At 42.6% G+C, this 20132-nt stretch overlaps 2 protein-coding genes across 2 annotated transcripts in view; one reads left to right on the top strand and one right to left on the bottom strand.

Annotated features, from left to right (window-relative positions):
* The window catches only part of LOC120921534 (zinc finger protein 850-like), a 260049-nt gene that overhangs the window by 80528 nt on the left and 159389 nt on the right, over positions 1 to 20132 (top strand). The window lies entirely within an intron of this gene.
* Positions 9246 to 20132, bottom strand: part of LOC120921532 (zinc finger protein 84-like) — a 35324-nt gene continuing 24437 nt past the window's right edge. Inside the window, exon 2 of the mRNA XM_040334031.1 lies at positions 9246 to 12795. Coding sequence (XP_040189965.1) covers positions 10808 to 12460 — 1653 coding nt within the window. The 5' untranslated portion in view covers positions 12461 to 12795 and the 3' untranslated portion in view covers positions 9246 to 10807. The remainder of the gene's footprint in view (positions 12796 to 20132) is intronic.

Genomic DNA, 20132 nt, shown 5'->3' with positions numbered 1-20132 from the left:
TATATCTTATAATGACTGGTCTATCTAGGAAAATCACATGCTGTATATATTAATCAATATTGTAAGGTAACGTCTTATTCTGATATCTTGCCATCTTTGATCTGGGTGTGTGGAGTCCTACGACCGGTCGGGTAATCAAGACACTAAAGCCTCGTACACACGATAGGTTAACCAGAGGACAACGGTCTGATGGAACGTTTTCATCGGTCAAAACCGATCGTGCGCGGGCCCCATAGGTTATTTAACCATCGGTTAAAAAAAAGCCAACTTGCTTTAAATTTAACTGATAGGTCAAAAATGATCGTTAGTAGGCACGACCATCGGTTAACCACTTGACCACTGGGCACGTAAACCCCCTTAATAACCAGACCAATTTTCAGCTTTCGGTGCGCTCACAATTTGAATGACAATTACTCAGTCAAACAACACTGTACCCAAATGAAATTTTCGTCCTTTTTTTCACACAAATAGAGCTTTCTTTTGGTGGTATTTAATCACCGTTGGGTTTTTTATTTTTTGCGCTATAAGAGAAAAAAGACTGAAAATTCTGTAAAAAAAAAATATTTTTTCTTTGTTTCTGTTATAAAATTTGGAACATTTAGTATTTTTTCTTCATTCTTTTGCTTAAATGTGAAAGATGAAGTTACGCCGAGTAAATAGATACCCAACATGTCACCCTTCAAAATTGCACATGCTTGTGGAATGGCGCCAAACTTTGCTACTTAAAAATCCCCATAGACGACGTTGCAGGGTATTGTGGAGTATTGTGGGGTATTGCGGAGTATTGTGGGGTATTGTAGAGTATTGTGGGGTATTGTAGAGTATTGTGGGGTATTGTAGAGTATTGTGGGGTATTGTAGAGTATTGTGTGGTATTGCAGGGTATTGCGGAGTATTGTGGGGTATTGCGGAGTATTGCGGGGTATTGTGGAGTATTGCGGGGTATTGCGTAGTATTGTGGGGTATTGTAGAGTATTGTGGGGTATTGTAGAGTATTGTGGGGTATTGTGGGGTATTGCGGAGTATTGCGGGGTATTGTGGAGTATTGCGGGGTATTGCGGAGTATTGTGGGGTATTGTAGAGTATTGTGGGGTATTGTAGAGTATTGTGGGGTATTGTAGAGTATTGTGTGGTATTGCAGGGTATTGCGGAGTATTGCGGGGTATTGTGGAGTATTGCGGGGTATTGTGGGATATTGCGGGGTATTGCGGGGTATTGCGGGGTATTGTGGGATATTGCGGGGTATTGCGGGGTATTGCGGGGTATTTCTGGGTATTGCGGAGTATTGTGGGGTATTGCGGGGTATTGTGGGGCATTGTGGAGTATTGCGGAGTATTGCGGGGCATTGCAGCGTATGGGGGCATTGCGGAGTATTTTGGGGCATTGCAGAGTATGGGGGCATTGCAGAGTATGGGGGCATTGCAGAGTATGGGGGCATTGCAGAGTATGGGGGCATTGTAGAGTATGGGGGCATTGTAGAGTATGGGGGCATTGCAGAGTATGGGGGCATTGCAGAGTATTGCACAGGGAGGGATGGATGGATGGCTGGATCTGTGACTACATGTGTCACAGATCCAGCCCGCAGCAGCAGCAGCAGCTGCTGCTGCTTCCGCTCTCTCCCCTCTCCTCTCTCACACTGTACCGTTCGGTACAGAGAGGAGAGGGAGGAACCGGCGTCATCACATGACGCCGGTTTGTTTACTAGTGATCGCTCCGTCATTGGACGGAGCGATCACGTGGTAAATCGCCACTATCAGCGGCGATTTACCGTGATCCGTGATCAGCCGGGTCCGGAGGACCCGGCGGTCACGGAGACTCCCGTGTGCGCACCCCACAGGGCGCGCGGGAGCGCGACTCTGGGAGGACGTACATTGACGCCCTCCCAGAGTTAAGCAACCGCCTTGTAGACGTATTTCGTCTATAGGGCGGTTGCTAACTGGTTAAAAATCCACGCATGCTCAGAATCAAGTCGATGCATGCTTGGAAGCATTGAACTTCATTTTTTTCAGCACGTCGTTCTGTTTTACGTCACCGCGTTCTGACCCGATCGGTAATTTAACCGATGGTGTGTGGGCGCGACGGACCATCAGTCAGCTTAATCGGTTAACCTAAGGCACCGTACACACGACCAAACATGTATGCTGAAACTGGTCCGCGGGCCAGTTTCAGCATACATGTTCGGTCGTGTGTAGGCGCGAGCGGGCCGAATTCCAGCAAACATTTGCCCGCCGGGCCTTTTCCCAGCAGACAAATATTCCTGGACGTGTTTTAAAACCGTCCGCTGGAATCCTGCCCGCTCAGACATGTACGGTCGTCAGAACAGACCTACCGTACATGTCCGAGCGCTCGCCGTCCCTCGCATGCGTCGAATGACTTCGACGCATGCGTGGAAGCCTTTAAATGGCAGGCCCGCTCACGTCACCGCGTCATTGGCGCGTCATCGTCGCGGCGACGACGCGGACACACCCCGCGTAGTGTTTACGCGCGGACTTCTGTACGATGGTTAGTACAACCATCGTACAGAAGCCCTCTGGCAGGCATGTACGGTGAAAACGGTCCGACGGACCGGTTTCACCGTACATGTTTGCTCGTGAGTACCCGGCCTAAGACAACGGTCCTTCAGACCGTTCTCATCGGATGGACTGATCGTGTGTACGCAGCTTAACACAAGTATTGAGTGTAGTAAGATTACAGTTTATTTTTAGGCATCAGCTGGTTATATTTGTTGTCCGTGCATGGGAGGCACATGGGAGGCACATGGGAGGCACATGGGAGGCACATGGTCCCTTCATGGACCAATCATATTACAGTTAGTTTTTGTACAAAATGTGCCTGGAGATAATGTATTAATGTATATGTGACAGATACAATAAAAGTTTGCTTAGGCCTCGTACACACGACCGGATCTGTCCGCTGGGATTTATCCGCGGATCAGTTCCAGCAGATAGATCTGGTCGTGTGTAGGCCCGAGCGGACATTTTCCAGCGGACTTTTGTCCAGCCGACGGTTTTCAAGCGGATAAAAATTTCTTAGCATGCTAAGAAATCTATCCGCTGGAAACCTGTCCTTCGGACTTATCCGGTCGTCTGTACAGACTCACCGGATAAGTCCGTCCGATCCCCATCCCTCGCATGCGTCGAAATGATTTGACGCATGCGTGGAAGTATTTACCTTCCAGGGTCGCGCACGTCGCTGCGTCATCGTCGTGGCGAAGGCGCGGCCACGTCACCGCGGGGATTTTGATCTGATGGTGTGTACAAGCCATCAGATCAAAATCCGGAGGAGAAATGTCCGCTGGAAACGGTCCGGCGGATCGGATATCCTCTCGTGTGTACAGGGCCTTAGAGATAATGCGTACATGACAGATAAAAATATATATTCCAACCACATTAGCAAATTCTTAGCACATCTGTATCTTGACCTTTTTATGTCTATAACATTTTTACACATTTCTGCAAAACATTAGCAAATACATTTATTGGCCGCAATCATCGTGGTTTCCTTGCCCAAGCCGCAAGCTTTTACGTGTCCGGTTCCGTTTCTCTTGCAGTTCAGCCTTGCGTGCAAACTTAGAACATTTCATTTAAAAGTTAATAAGAGATAGCAAGCATAATATGAAAGTTAATATAAAGCTGATATGATATCATAAAGGGTAACCCCGCCTTCCTATCAAATATCACATAAAATGATTATCTATATGGATAAATGTGTTATTCTGGTATATCCGATGAATATTTGTTTATCTAAAAACACATACTATATGTATATTTTTTTAGGTCTGTGGATATTAAAGATTAATTCCTCGATTAATCGTACATTTTTTTGATCGATCAAAATTCTTTTGATCGATACTAGTGGTGCAACGAATCGTAAATGATCCGTGATCCGAACGGGTCACCATATACCGATCGGCACACCACATGATCCGCGGAGCTCTGCTGCTGCCGCCTCGGCCATAGGAAAGGCTGCGGCTTCGGCCTAGCTTCCAGTGTTTTTTTGTTTTTAACCACTTGAGCCCCGGACCATTTGGCTGGCCAAAGACCAGAGCACTTTTTGCGATTCAGCACTGTGTCACTTTAACTGACAATTGCGCGGTCGTGCGACGCTGTATCCAAACAAAATTGACATCCCACAAATAGAGCTTTCTTTTGGTGGTATGTGATCACCTCTGCGGTTTTATTTTTTTGCGCTATAAACAAAAGAAAAAAAAAGGAGTAACAATTTAAAAAAAAAAAAACAATGAGCTAGATTCAGGTACAGTTACGACGGGCGTATCACTAGATACGCCGTCATAACTCCGAATCCGCGCCGTCGTATATTCAAGCATACTCAAATTGAGATACGCTTAAATGTTGCTAAGATATGAGTGGCGTAAGTCTCCTACGCCGTTGTATCTTAGCTGTCTATTTACGCTGGCCGCTAGGGGCGTGTACACTGATTTACACCTAGAATATGTAAATCAGCAAGGTATGACGATCTGCAATTTTTATTATGTCGGGAATCTGCTGATCCTACTGCTGATAGTTTCTATGCCTGATTATACTACTGAAATGTGAGTGTAATTTTTATATACTTTTACTGTTTAAGTAAACTTTTTATACAGAATTACACTATGTGCATCTTTGCTTTTTTATTCCTTTTCCTCGAGCTGAGATTTTGAACCTCACATTGGGTCCAAATCATTATACATCCATAAGCTGATATTGGGAATATCCTTCTCTTGGTACTTCTACTTTATGGCATCGGATTTCTCTCTACTGCATACCATTTAAAGACGCCTCTGGAAGTTGGATAACATCAATTTTGAGCTTATATGATCCATTAGGTATAAACCTGTTTGGGTCCATTTAATCGGGTAAGCCTCCAATCATTCCTGGTGGTGGACACACTTCGGATTGTCACTATATGTGCATGATGACAAATCACTTCACTGCTGATTGATTCACCAATCGTTTGGGACTTTTTTCATTAGAGACTGCACTCATAAGTTTTTGCTTTTTTCTATTGAACTCACGAATATATTTCATCATATCATCACTTTGATTATTCCTCACAGGGTTTATTTCTACATTCCCTTTTGCACGTATATTTAGCGCTACACTTTGTTGTTTTTTGTATGTTTTCACAGAATTGATCTATTTCTGTTGTGTTGGCAGCCATATATATTTGTTTTAAGTAGCGCGGTGTTATTTATACTAATGGTATAATCTTTTTACAAAATCAGCAAGATATGCCTATTCACGAACGTACTTGCGCCTGCTACGCCGTTTACGTAAGGCTTACGTCTGGCGTAACGTTACCCCTGCTATATGAGGCGCAGCCAATGTTAAAGTATGGACGTCGGAACAGCCGTCAAATTTTACGTTGTTTACGTAAGTGGTACGTGATATGGGGCTGTGCGTAGGTTACGTTCACGTTGAAAGCATTGAGCCAACGTATCTTAGGGAGTATATGCAACGTGACTCTGAGCATGCGCGTGCATGCGCGGATCGTTAGTGAAAAAATGTACATGCGGTCACGGCTACTTTGAATACAACACGCCCACTACCTTCCACATTTGAATTAGGCGGGCTTACGCCTGCCTAGTTACACTACGCTGGCGCAACGTACGGCGCCAGATCTTTGTGAATGAAGGTCTGGGCGCACTATTTTACGTTGGCGTAGCGCATATGAGATGCGCTACGCCGGCCAAACTATACGCTGAGCTACGTGAATCTAGCTCAATATTTTTTACTTTTTGCTATAATAAATATCCCCAAAAAAATATATAAAACTATTTTTTTCCTCAGTTTAGGCCGATACGTATTCTTCTACCTATTTTTTGTAAAAAAATCTGAATAAGTGTTTATTGATTGGTTTGCGCAAAAGTTATACCGTCTACAAAATAGGGGATAGTTTTATGGCATTTTTATTAATAATTGTATTTTTTACTAGTAATGACGGCGATCAGGGATTTTTATTGTGACAGCGACATCATGGCGGACACATCGGACACTTTTTGTGCCATTTTGGGACCATTCACATTTATATAGCGATCAGTGTTATAAAAATGCTGTGCAAATTTGACTGGCAGTTTAGGGGTTAACAAGAAGGGGGCGCTGTAGGGGTTAAGTGTGTCCTAGGGATGTGTTCTAACTGTAGGGGGATGGGCTGTGTGTGACACAACACTGATCAACGCTCCCGATCACAGGGAGCTGTGATCAGTGTCCTGTCACTAGGAAGAATGGGGAAATGCCTTGTTTACATCAGCAATTCCCAGTTCTTCCTCTCTGTGAGATGATCGCAGGTATCTCTTCAGACATCGAGTCCACGGGAAAATCACGGAGCTCACGGCAGGCGCACGCGCTCACAATGCCACATCTTAAAGGCAATGTACAAGTACGTTAACAAGCCTGTCCATGACATTCTGCCAAGGTATATCGGTGTGCGCCGGTCGGCAAGTGGTTAAATGTTATTTTTATAATATTTACTTATTTTTCACATACTGTTACCAGTCAGTATCCCTAATCATTGCCACATCCGTCCTGTGATCACACTGTACTGTACTGGTGACAGCATGTAAAAATACATTGTGAAAAACAAACTAATTAATATCTGAATTTTCCAAAAAAAGTGATGAAAAATTACAACTTCCAGAAACTTGCCATGCCTCAGACTGTCTATTTTCCTAAAAGGGGTCATTTGGGGGGTTTTTGTACTGTCTTGGCAATTTTGGGGTCCCAAAAAATTAGATGGGTAGTCAGCACATCAGATGATCAATTTTCAAATATATATCCCATAGTTTGTAAATACTAGAACGTTCACACAAACCAATTGATAGACAATTATTGGGATTTTTTTTTTTTACGAAAGACTTGTAGCAGAATACATTTTGGCCTACATTTATAAAGAAATATTTTTTATTAGATAACGGATTTTTCGCCTCCATAAGACGCACTTTTCCCCCCCAAAAAAATGAGGAGAAATATCTGTGCGTCTTATGGAGCGAATACTAACAAAACCCCCGCCCGTTGTCGCCGCCGCCACCACCATCTCACTGTACAGGGCGGCCGTCTCCCTTGAGCGCTGGGCGATCTCATGTCACTCACAGTAAAAAGAAAACTGAGCATCCCCAGTGGCCGAATGGAGTACTGCCGCTTGGGTTGCTCTGTCTTTTGAGTGACAGATGGACAGGCACAGAACATGGTGCATTTAATGGTCACAGGTAAGGCTGCAAGTCAGGCTGCATTTAATGGGCACAAGTCAGGCTGCATTTAATGGGCACAAGTCAGGCTGCATTTAATGGTCACAAGTCAGGCTGCATTTAATGGGCACAAGTCAGGCTGCATTTAATGGGCACTGGTAAATATTTTGGTACACCATTTGGTTTCAGAATATTTTTTCTTGTTTTCCTCCTAAAACCAAGGTGTGTCTTATGGTGCGAAAAATACGGTATGTTTTATAACAAAGTAGAAAATATTAAGACTTTTTTTGTTCAGTCTTTTTTAATTTGTAGTGCAAAAAATAAAAAACCTAGGGCCAGATTCACAGAAAAAGTATGCCGGAGTGTCTGCTGATACTCCGGCGTACTTTCAAATTTGCGCGTCGTATCTTTATTTGTCATTCACAAACAAAGATACAAAGGCTTTTGGCTAAGATCCGACAGGCGTACAGCTTCGTACGCCTTCGGATCTTAGGTGTAATTCTCCGGCGGCCCGCTGGGTGGAGTTTGCGTCGTTTTCCAGCGTCGGGTATGCAAATTAGCTGATTACAGCGATCCACGAAGGTACGCGCGTTCGTCGCATTCTCTTACGTCGGTTTTTCGCGTCGTAAAGTTAAGAGTGCTATTTACATGGGGTAAAATTACTCCTCCATGTTAAAGTATGGCCGTCGTTCCCGCGTCAAAATTAAATTTTTTTTTTGCGTAAGACGTCCGGTAATACGAAATTACGTTACGCACGTCGCCGTTCAAAAAACACGTCGGGGCGCCGTTATTTCGCGCAAAGCACGGCGGGAAAATTTCGAACGGAGCATGCGAAGAACGTTCAGCGCGGGAGCGCGCCTAATTTAATTGGTACATGCCCCATTTGAATTAGGCGGGCTTGCGCCGGACGGCTTTACGTTACACCGCCGTAAGTTTACACGCAAGTGCTTAGGTGAATCAGGCACTTGCGCTGAAAACTTGTGGCGGTGTAACTTAAAGACGTTACGTTACGCCGCCGCAAATATCTATGAATCTGGCCCCTAGTGACCAAAATAAAACTGTGTGGAACAAATCATATAAACAGGGTACAGTGTTGCATGACTGAGCAATTACCAGTGAAATTAATGCAGTGTTGAAGAGCAAAAAACGCCCTGGTCATGAAAGGGGTAAAACCTTCCGGAGATCAGGTGGGTAAAGCCCTATCAATCCTGAAAATCTGTTGATATATAATACATTTGGGATTGCTACAAATGCTAAAGATATAACGAACAGAACTGAGACAGAAAAAAAAAAAAAAAGTTTAGGGAGAGACGGTCCCGGGGGAATGAAATGGTTAATGACAGATTGCACCATTTATGTCATTATTGATTTTGCTCATAGTCATACTTAACGGGGCAGATCCTCGTACAGTGGCGCATTTATGCGCCGGGCGTAACGTATCTAAGATACACTACGCCGCAACTTACTTTTTTTTGTTCAAATCCAGAAAGAATCCGTGCCGTAAGTTACGGTGGCGTAGTGTATCTTTGCCGGCGTAATGGCACCTAATACAAATGGATGTAATGGGGCGTGTTTTATGTAAATACATCGTGACCCGAAGTAAACAACATTTTTTTTAACTGCGCATGCGCCGTCCGTGGGGGTATCCCAGTGCGCATTCTCGAAATTAAACCGGAACCAGCCAATGCTTACGACGGTGACGTCATTCTACGCAAATTCCTATTCGCGAACAACTTACGCAAACAATTCAAAATTGTACGCGGGAACGACTGCCATACTTAACATTGAGTACGCTTCATAATAGCAGCTTTAACTATACGCCGGAAAAAGCCGAACGAAAACGACGTAAAAAAATGTGCCGGCCGGACGTACGTTCGTGGATCGCCGTAAATAGCTAATTTGCATACTCTACGCAGATTTTGACGGAAACGCCACCTAACAGCCGCCGAAAAATTGCATCTAAGATCCGACGGCGTACTAAGACGTACGCCTGTCGGAATCGATCCCAGATGCCGTTGTATCTTGTTTTGTGGATACAAAACAAAGATACGACGCGGGAAATTTAAAATTACGCCGGCGTATCTATAGATACGCCAGCGTAATCCTTTTGTGGATCTGCCCCAACATCTTTTGGTGCTGCTTTTGGTTCTTGGGTCCTCTTTTCCCAGAAACTCTGCTATGCGCATCTGGACCCTTCGGGGTAAGACTGCACTATATTAAGATACCTCTTAACTCAACAATGTTTTGGCTCAAAAAGTGTTCTTCACAAAATAAATCTACCAAAAAAAAAATGTCCATTCAGTCAATAAAGATAATTCCAATAAGAGAAAGTTCAGTCCCCAGTAGAAGTTGTAGGAATAGGACCACATACTCAGCACTTTGTAAGTTCAGATCTCTTGTAGCTGTACTGTATGATTATTCAATGGAGATGACCAATAGATGGACAGAAAAACTAGATAATAAAGGACATCCAATCTTCACCTGATGGAATCCCTTAAACTTTCAGCAAAACTGAATAAAACACAAGTAGCCAGCTGGGATAAGGTGGTAATGTTGAATATATCCCACAAAACAGCAACTCAGTGTTGCAAGGCCTGTGCCAGTTTAAGAAGTTGCTTTCTCATGGAATGGAGACTTCTGCATGGCTTGTGTCCCTGTCTGCAAAGTTGTCATCCACGAGAGGAAGTGGAACATGGAAAGGAGGCCTTGATCGGGGAAAGGGAGGAGGGAAATGTACATGGCCAAGATGGTCTTGGCTGGAGCTCTCATGATTGACTGATATAGCAATTTCCAGCAGAACCTGGAAAGGACTCACTGAGGCTTCAGAGGCTTGGCAAAATGCCACTTGACTGCTACCCAGTCTCTGGTACTGAGGCAGTGTTGGCTATGTATTGGCTTAGGATCAGATCATGAAGAAAATACTTGAATCACAGGTTAGTTGGTGAATCATGCAAATGCATTACATGTTCAGTCAAAGCTCCACAAAAAGGATACAGATGAGAATCATGAAGAAACAAAGTTGATGCTGGCCCAAAAAAAGGGGGTGGGGTAGAATAGTCAAGGACTTGCTAGTTTGTGCCTGATGGACATTAATACTAAAGTGTCCACCCATTCCTGTTTTCTCACTCATTTATTTGGTGTGAAACGAATGAGGCACCTTGAAGTCTTCCATTGCCGATTAGCTGCTACCCCTTTAATATCTCCCCTTCTTCTAGAATTTCCTCACTGCAGCTGAAGCTTGTGAATTGTTTGGTGATTTAATAGTACTGCATTAAATGTAAACGTTTTGTCACATACAGAGCATTCAAATTAATTATCTCTAGTGTGTGATAAGGTTTGACTTCACTGTAAGAGCTTTATCACGTTTTGAACACTGCTATGGCTTCTCCCCAGTGTAAATCCTCTGGTGTGTGATAACGTTTGGCTTTTGTGTAAACTCTTTGCCACATTCAGAACATTGATATGGCTTCTCTTAAATGTGAATCTTCTGTCGTCTTTTAAGCCCTCTCATGTCCGTTTAAGCTTTGTCACATTCAGAACACATATAAGGCTTCTCTGCAGTGTGAATTATCTGGTGTCTGATAAGTTCTCTCTTTTTTGTGAAAGCTTTATAACATTCAGAACATCAAAACAGCTTCTCTCCAGTGTGAACTCTCTGGTGAGTGTTAAGATTCGACTTCTGTGTAAAAGCTTTGCCACATTCAGAACACTCATATGGCTTCTCTCCAGTGTGAATCCTCAGGTGTCTGATAAGCTCGCTCTTTATTTTAAAAGCTTTGTCACATTCAGAACACTTATATGGCTTCTCTCCAGTGTGAATCCTCAGGTGTCTGATAAGCTCACTCTTTATTATAAAAGCTTTGTCACATTCAGAACACTTATATGGCTTCTCTCCGCTGTGAATCATCTGGTGTATTTTAAGCCCTGGTATGTCTATAAAAGATTTGTCACATTCAGAACACTTATATGGCTTCTCTCCAGTGTGAGCCCTCTGGTGTCTGACAAGCTCTCCCATTTTTGTAAAAGCTTTGTCACATTCAGAACACTCATATGGCTTCTGCATAATGTGAATCTTCTGGTGCATTTTAAGCCTTCTTATGTCTGTAAAAGCTTTGTCACATTCAGAACACATATATGGCTTCTCTCCAGTGTGAATCATCTGGTGTGCGATAAGCAATCTCCTCTCTGTAAAAGCTTTATCACATTCAGAACATTGATATAGCTTCTCTCCAGTGTGAATCATCTGGTGTATAATAAGATATGCCTTTTGTGTATAAGCTTTGTTACATTCGGGACATTGGAATGGCTTCTCCCCAGTGTGAACCCTCTGGTGTGAGATAAGCTTTCCCTTTGTCATAAAAGCTTTGTCACATTCAGAACACTCATATGGCTTCTGCTCAATGTGAATATTCTGGTGCATTTTAAGCCTTCTTATGTCTGTAAAAGCTTTGTCACATTCAGAACACTTATAAGGCTTCTCTCCAGTGTGACTCATCTGGTGTGCGATAAGCCCTCTCTTCTGTGTAAAAGCTTTATCACATTCAGAACATCGATACAGCTTCTCTCCAGTGTGAATCATCATGTGTGTGAAAAGGTTTGCTTTTTGTGTAAAAGCTTTGCCACATTCAGAACACTCATATGGCTTCTCTCCAGTGTGAACCGTCTGGTGTGTGATAAGCTCTCTCTTTGTTGTAAAAGCTTTGTCACATTCAGAACACTCATGTGGTCTCTCCCCAGTGTGACTCTTCTGGTGTATTGTAAGAATTGACTTCACTCTAAAAGCTTTGCCACATTCTGAACATGTATATGGCTTCTGTCCAGTGTGAATCCCCTGGTGTTTATTAAGATTGGATTTGTGTGTAAAAGCTTTGTCACATTCAGAACATGTATATAGCTTCTCTCCAGTGTGAATAATCTTGTGTTTGTTAAGACCAGCTTTGAGTGCAAAAGTTTTGTCACATTCAGAACACCGGAAAGGTTTCTCTCCAGTGTGAACTCTCTGGTGTTTCATAAGATCTGCCTTGGCTGTAAATGCTTTGTCACATTCAGAACACAGATATGGCTTCTCTCCTGTATGAATGAGCATGTGTAAGTTAAGACCACTTTTCCGTGTAAAAGCCTTGTCACATTCAGGACACTCAAATGGCTTCTCTCCAGTATGAATCCTCTGGTGTGTAATAAACTTGCTTTTGGCTGAAAAAGCTTTGTCACATTCGGAGCACTGATGTGGCTTCTCTCCAGTGTGAACCTTCTGGTGTGTGATACGTTTGGTCTTCATTATAAAGCTTTTGTCACATTCCAACCACAAGAAATAATTTTTGAAATGCCTTCTCTTATGTATACATGGGTTGGACTTTACTATAAAGCCATTGTCACTTCCAGAACACTGAAATGACTTCTCTCCTGTTGTCCTCTGAAGCTGGATCAATGTTGAAGAGAATCCAAAACATTTACAACCTTTAGAACACCCATATGGCTTGAATCCTGCGTGAATCCTCAAGTGAATTGTGAGAAATGCTTTCCGTCACGTAAGATCCATAGGACTTATTTCTCATCTGACTTTGTCTTTCTTTTTAAGACAAGCATGACCAAAAACCTGGTTCATCAATCCACCTATACAGAAAAACAATAAAAGTCAGAATCCTATATAAAAAGGGTTAAATAAAGTTGCTTTCTATTTTTTACATTCATTATCAAATATATCTTATATATAGAAGGAAAACATACATTATTATACATGTTTAACCGGTTCCCAGCCGGCCATTTGCAAGACGGGAACCTCTCATCCTTCCGTGTGGTTGTCATATGATGTCCCCCCCAATTACACAGCTTGCGCATTCCCCTCGCGGCTGTGCTGTGGCACAATCTGTCACCCAGACACAGCCGATGACCGATCACTGTACCTGCCCATTACAAGTACCATGTGACTACTGTAACCAATCACAGCAAGTCACATGATAGTTGTAAATGGATTTCTTCCTTTCAAGCCATCTATTGTATACAATTGTGTTGCAAGCTGTGATTGGCCACAGTGATCGCATGGTACAGACTGGGCCAATCACAGCCCATCTGTGCTATGTGAGCAACGTGGCCAATCACAGCTAACAACAACAACACAAACTGAATAAATCAATTTCATTTAATAAAATGCTTGCTAAAGGCAAACAATATGCCATGTGCTCTAAACTTTTGAACAAGTTTCAGGCCGAGATTCAAAAGTCCACCAGCACATTATCTCAGGAGATAGCTGCACTAGGGACAAGAACAGATCTCCTAGAGAATAAACATGACAAACTGACCATAGCCTTCAATGATTTGTCCAGAGAGCATGATTCACTCTCTTCAGCCTTCATTCAATTGCAAGAGCACGTTAAAGATTTGGACAATAGGAACAGGAGGTCTAACCTTAGGATAAGAGGGGCCCCAGAAAATAGAACTAATCTCATTGCATATGCTAATAAGCTCTTTCAATTTCTGTTACCAGAACAGAACCCCCAATCATTTATCTGTGACCGCATTCACCGTGCGTTGAGAGCAAAACCTTCCCCTGGCAAGCCCCCAAGAGATATAGTACTATGCATGAAAGACTTTTTGGTAAAAGAGGAAATTATGTGTGCAGCTAGAGCCCTGAGAAACATCATCCTAGACGGTATACAGCTACAGATTTACCCAGATGTCTCGCAGGCTACGCTTGACAGACGTAGAGAGATGAAGGAAATTACATCAACGCTTTCAACAGCGAGGATCAGATATAGGTGGGGTTTCCCCTTTAAATTGATCGTCTCCCACAATGGCACCACCTACATTGCCACTACCATCACTGAGGGTCAAGACATCCTAGTCAAGCTAGGTCTAATGGATGCAGGAAATCTCCCGCGCACCCCATCCTCGTCTCACCTAGCTCCCATCTGGCACACCCCAGCCTCCCATGCTGATAGAAGCAGATTCAGGAATGAAGCAGGAGCTCTGGGTTTTAATTAACTCATCACCACTCATCACCACACAGAAACTGTCTAATTATCTTTTATTCTCCCGATTTTTGATAAGGTTGATCTTCTGTTTTGGTTCCGCTCTGGAATCTATTGACATTAACTGGTAATTCAACCTGTATGGAACGATTTTTGTTTTTTTATTTTTTTATGCTAAGTTTATGAGCTGCTCAATGGTTCAGAGCTTTTCCATTTACTCACTCTAATGGAATTGACTAACCCAATCCCACCTCTTAGGGTCATGAACTTTCGGGCTCTGCATACCAGACTTGTTGACAAGACTTTCATGGCCTTACCCAGTTCTTCCAGTTTTTGTACTTAATCTCAGGTTTCCTTTTTTATGATATATGTGGTCTCTCACATATTAGGTCTGCCTGGAGAGAAGATCACAATTTAGTCCTCCTTTCTCCATACATTTTCAATAGATCATTCTTCTCCATTTTCTTAATATGCACACTCCTCTTCTTTTCTTTCTTCCTCTCTCCCCTCTGATAAAATACAGTTTATAATACAATGGTTATGTATTCATAGAAAGGGAAACTATAATCGTATTCTCCCATCCACAGACTATTTATATGCTTTAATGCCTACCAAGGTAGTATTTTGCTTACGCTATTTCTTTGATAGCAATAGAACCAATTACAATATGGTTTTGGCTAACACTGCTTTTATGCTGCACAGGGATTTTATTCTCACATTATTTTTTGGTGGCTTCCGCTTTGTGTCGCCATGATTTCCCCCCACTCAGTTAGAGCATCCCCTCCCCCCAGAGAGGGTTCTCACAGCCGCCTCAAATGCAAATTCACATTATTTCTCATACTTTTTGGTATATCACTTTTTTTTTAAACCTTGATTCACATTTGTCGGCTACCAGATCTGAGTTTTGGACCGACCGGTCTATTATTATTTCTCAGTCGGTTGGGAAAGTTACCCCCCCCCCCCCAACCCCAAATGTTTTTTTTTTTTTTATAAATTGTTCTCGTTGGAACAAAGTTCCATTTAGTTTATGTTTTGTATTATGTTGTAGATGTGGTACAATTTCTTCACTCATCCTCTATCCATCCATTACAAAAAGTCACTTTTGTACATTATACTTTACGTCGCACAGACCCTATTCAGGCACACACCTTTTATACATTTATGCTCCACATACTCTAGAAACTCCCACTTGCCTTTCCTCCTGTTGATCCCCCCTAATACATCATGACTATTAAGATAATTTGACATAATGATTTATTAATATGAAATATCATAAAATCAAACAGACATAAAATCAGAATATAGAAATTAGGTCAGTGACTGGTACTACAAGGGTAATAGCAACAAATATACAATCTTATTGTGCACAAGCTTCGTTTCCAAAGCACAGTTACAGGTACAGTGTTGAGTTGTATATCCCGTGTAGTATTCCAGAGGTTAATGGAGGGCTTGCTCTACATGTTATGCGCTTAGCGCTTCCTCAGGAGCATAAGATATTGCATCTAGTGAAACATATATACAAGAAACAGGTTAAGTTTACAAGTATACATATATAGAAAATAGTGTATAAATTATACACATACAAATATGACATATATTACAAAATATAAAAGAAAACAATAATGCATAAACCTATAAAAAGAAAACATTCTGCATTCACCAATGCATGTGCGGCAGAGCAAAGAAGCAGCGTGTCACCAAAATCCCACTGAGAAGAATGAGGGAAAAGAGAGAAGCATGACACCGATTGACACGGAGGGGCAGGAGGGGGGGGGAGGGGAAGAGGAAGGAGAGGTTGAGAAGAAAGGGAAAGAAAAAAGAGGAAAGAGAAAAAGTATGAATAAGGGGGAAGTGATTATAGTAAGTATATATAAAGGATATGGGAGACTTACAGATAGGCCGCGTTGGGAGTACACAAGCGACAATCGTGTATTAACCCCACAGTGGCTGGGCATATACAGAATGTTTCGATCCAGTCTAACCGTGGGGGTGTAATCTGTAGACAATATGAGTTTTAAATTAAACATGTACTGATGTATTACTATTGTGTCACAGGAGAGAGAAAGGGAGGGAGGGGAGGGGGGGATTTGAATACAAGGGACAAACCATACATAATGTATACGGACGTGGACTCACCATAAACACGAAAATATAAAAATAGTGGTATACGGGCAGTCAATTGCTGGTAAGCAATGAGAATTCAGATCCGGGGGTGTACATGCGTGGTAATTCAGTGCTGAATATACTGGGCTGATTGCAGATAAGGAAGTAGGTAAAACTAACAAGGCAGTCTATGGATCCTCATTCCATAAGGCAGAGGATATAGTATAAGATTGCCAAGACAAAATCCTAAAAATGAAAGAAATATATACACATAAATAGATAGAAAGTATAAGTATATAGAGGCCATTAGTGGCATTAGAGCCATAGTACCAAGACCTCTATAGGAGAAATATCCAAAATGGCATATGTACCTGCAGCCCAGTTAGCACACGAGTCCACGCCTGTCCCCAATGGAAATGCTGACGCCGATACAGCTGTGTCTCTGCAGGCGACAGGTTTATATAGCCCCTTAATTGATTCTAAACAGGGAGACAGCCGTGTAGACGTCTCCCCGTCGCGTCCGTCGTGACGTCATCTTTGATCACCCGTCATGTGATCGGAACGTCAGACGTGATGCATTGTAGAGTGGTGGATGGAAGGGGCGTGTGCCACTAACAGAGCGCCCAATGGGAGAGGTCCGGAGAAGAGTGGGAGGGCAGTGTGACGCCACAAACCATACAAGCGTCTCCGCAGCACGTGACCATACCCCACGTGGGCGGCGGCCTGGACGTATAGCGCCGTCATCCAGTGCATACAGTTAGCCAAGTCCGCCGTGGAGTCCGCCCAGTAGGGCGGATACATTTAAAAATAATTTTTTTGGCCAGTGGGAAAGTTGGCAAGAAAAGGGAGATGGGAAGCGTCAGTGATAAACAATATATCACTGATAATCCGGATTCCCATCAGCCTAGTGGGTATATGCGGATGTTATGGGAAAATTAGAAAAAAATAAAAAACAAAAAGAGGGAAACAAGGGGGAACAAAAAAAGGCAATTACAGCTCAGATGGGGAATTGAAACATAGGGTTCAAGGAACCATATCGCAGCCTAATGCTGTACCGCACATGCATGGCCAATACATTACCATCAACCCCTGATTTAACAAGGATGGTGCGCTGGATACAGAATTAAAATATTTATCTAAATCAAGAGACAAATAAAAAAGAATTAAAACGTTTCTCATATTTCACAAAAAGGAAGAAGTTAGTTATATATGATATATACTTTGTTCTTTAGACATAGGTCAGATAGTCATTAGCAGTACCATCAGTATGTATCCCACATGAGATATATATATATACACATACATAGATTATATCTGGGCAGGGGCCAGTCATATTACATTTGGGGCTTCATTATCATAAACCAGTTAGATCGTATATGTGAAAGGAGGGAGGGGGGAGAAAAAACCCCCAGACCTGAATTAGGACAGAGGTAGGTAGGGGGGGTGGGACAGACAGCTAATATTGAATAGAATAGAATAGATTCCATATCAGATATTGTAGAGCAGGGCCATATATTCAGATCCATAACATCAATAAGATTGAAAACAATGGTGAAATAATAATAGTATAAGTTAGATAACATTAAATAACTAGGAGTGCAAGAATTCAACGATAAATACTGTGCCTTGTGTTGTACCTCATGTATAAATAGGATACATGGAATAAGTGGTTTGTCTTAACGTGACAGAGTAAAAAATCACAATAATTAATAAATAATGTACGAAGAGTATATGTATAACACTGACAGTAGTGGGTCAGTTTAGAGTATAAACATAAGACATTCCAATGAGTATCAAGGACATTAAGTGTCTAAATAAGTGTAGTGCTAGGTGATGTGTCTATGTGTCGCAGATATGGACTGAATTCTACGTGGCCAGATGGTATCAAATTAGAAAAAAGAGAAAAAAAAAGGGGGGGGGGGGGGAGGGAGAAAACGAAAAGAGGGGGGGAGGGGGGAAAAAGAAAGGAGGGCAATCTGGACTAGAGAAAGGGCTTGTAAGATTGTGTTTCATTCAGTCCTGGGGACTGAGTAGCATTGAGTCTCTCAATCCAGATTGTCTCCCTTTGAAGGACTAACCTGTCCCACTCGCCTCCTCTCGGGTTTTGGGGGATCACAGCCAGGGCGACAAAGTTGATACATGATGTATCGAAACGGTGGTACAAATCAAGATGTCTGCTAACAGGGGTTAGCATTTTTCCATTCCCTGAGTAATATACATGGTCGTTGATCCTTTGGCGAAATTGCCTGACTGTCTTCCCCACATAAAATGCCCCACAACTGCATGTCATCAAATATACTATGCCCTGTGTACGGCAATTAGCGGAAAATTTCGGTGTAAAGGTTTCACCATTAGGAAGCTGAATAGTTTTGCACGGTGCTATCCATTTGCAAAAAGAACAGACGCCACAGCGGGAGGTCCCGGAAGGGAGAGGTGTGAGGTCTGTACTTGGTTTAGTATAGTGGCTCTTAACTAGCTTGTCACGAATGGACGAAGCTCGTCTGAATGTTATCTGTGGATGACTACCCACATATTTCATTAGAGTGACATCTTCCCGTAGCAAGTGCCAATGTGTGTCTAAAATAGATCTGATACTCTCATGTTGGGAACAGAATTTGGTAATGAATTTCACTGTAGTATTAGGAGCTCTAGTTTTGTTCGTGAATAGTAAAGCATTCCGAGTTTGATTGATTGCTTTGTTGTAAGCTTGGCAACATTCATTACCAAATTCTGTTCCCAACATGAGAGTATCAGATCTATTTTAGACACACATTGGCACTTGCTACGGGAAGATGTCACTCTAATAAAAAATTTGTGGGTAGTCATCCACAGATAACATTCAGACGAGCTTCGTCCATTCGTGACAAGCTAGTTAAGAGCCACTATACCAAACCAAGTACAGACCTCACACCTCTCCCTTCCGGGACCTCCCGCTGTGGCGTCTGTTCTTTTTGCAAATGGATAGCACCGTGCAAAACTATTCAGCTTCCTAATGGTGAAACCTTTACACCGAAATTTTCCACTAATTGCCGTACACAGGGCATAGTATATTTGATGACATGCAGTTGTGGGGCATTTTATGTGGGGAAGACAGTCAGGCAATTTCGCCAAAGGATCAACGACCATGTATATTACTCAGGGAATGGAAAAATGCTAACCCCTGTTAGCAGACATCTTGATTTGTACCACCGTTTTGATACATCATGTATCAACTTTGTCGCCCTGGCTGTGATCCCCCAAAACCCGAGAGGAGGCGAGTGGGACAGGATAGTCCTTCAAAGGGAGACAATCTGGATTGAGAGACTCAATTCTACTCAGTCCCCAGGACTGAATGAAACACAATCTTACAAACCCTTTCTCTAGTCCAGATTGCCCTCCTTTCTTTTTCCCCCCTCCCCCCCTCTTTTCTTTTGCTCCCTCCCTCCCCTACCCCCCCTTTTTTTTCTCTTTTTTCTAATTTGATACCATCTGGCCACATAGAATTCAGTCCATATCTGCGACACATAGTGTTATACCTGAAGGGTTTCACATGTACTGGCACTTTAAGGCTGGCTCCACCCAGCAGTGATGACAAGGGTCAAGGGGTATAGTAGCCATCTTAGAGAGAGCACATGTAGGAAGAGATAACCTGTAATGTCCTGAGATGCATGTTCCAGGGTACAGCATGTACTGAATAAACATCCATTGTACCAGACCAGAGTCTTGTGTCCCTCTCAACACAGAGGATATAACAGTGGTGACGAGGATGGGATTTACAAAGTGTCTATCAGTCTGAGAGAGAGACAAAGACATTGTGGATTGTCACCTGGATAAAAGCAATCACAGATCCCAGCAGGAAAATGTCATTAATCGGGACATTAAGTGAGTTTGGAGAACAGA

This window comes from Rana temporaria (genome assembly GCF_905171775.1).
Source record: "Rana temporaria chromosome 2 unlocalized genomic scaffold, aRanTem1.1 chr2a, whole genome shotgun sequence".
In the NCBI taxonomy this organism is placed as follows: Eukaryota; Metazoa; Chordata; class Amphibia; order Anura; family Ranidae; genus Rana; species Rana temporaria.
Note: the sequence above shows the minus strand (reverse complement) of the source record. Positions and strands in the feature narration are given on the sequence as shown.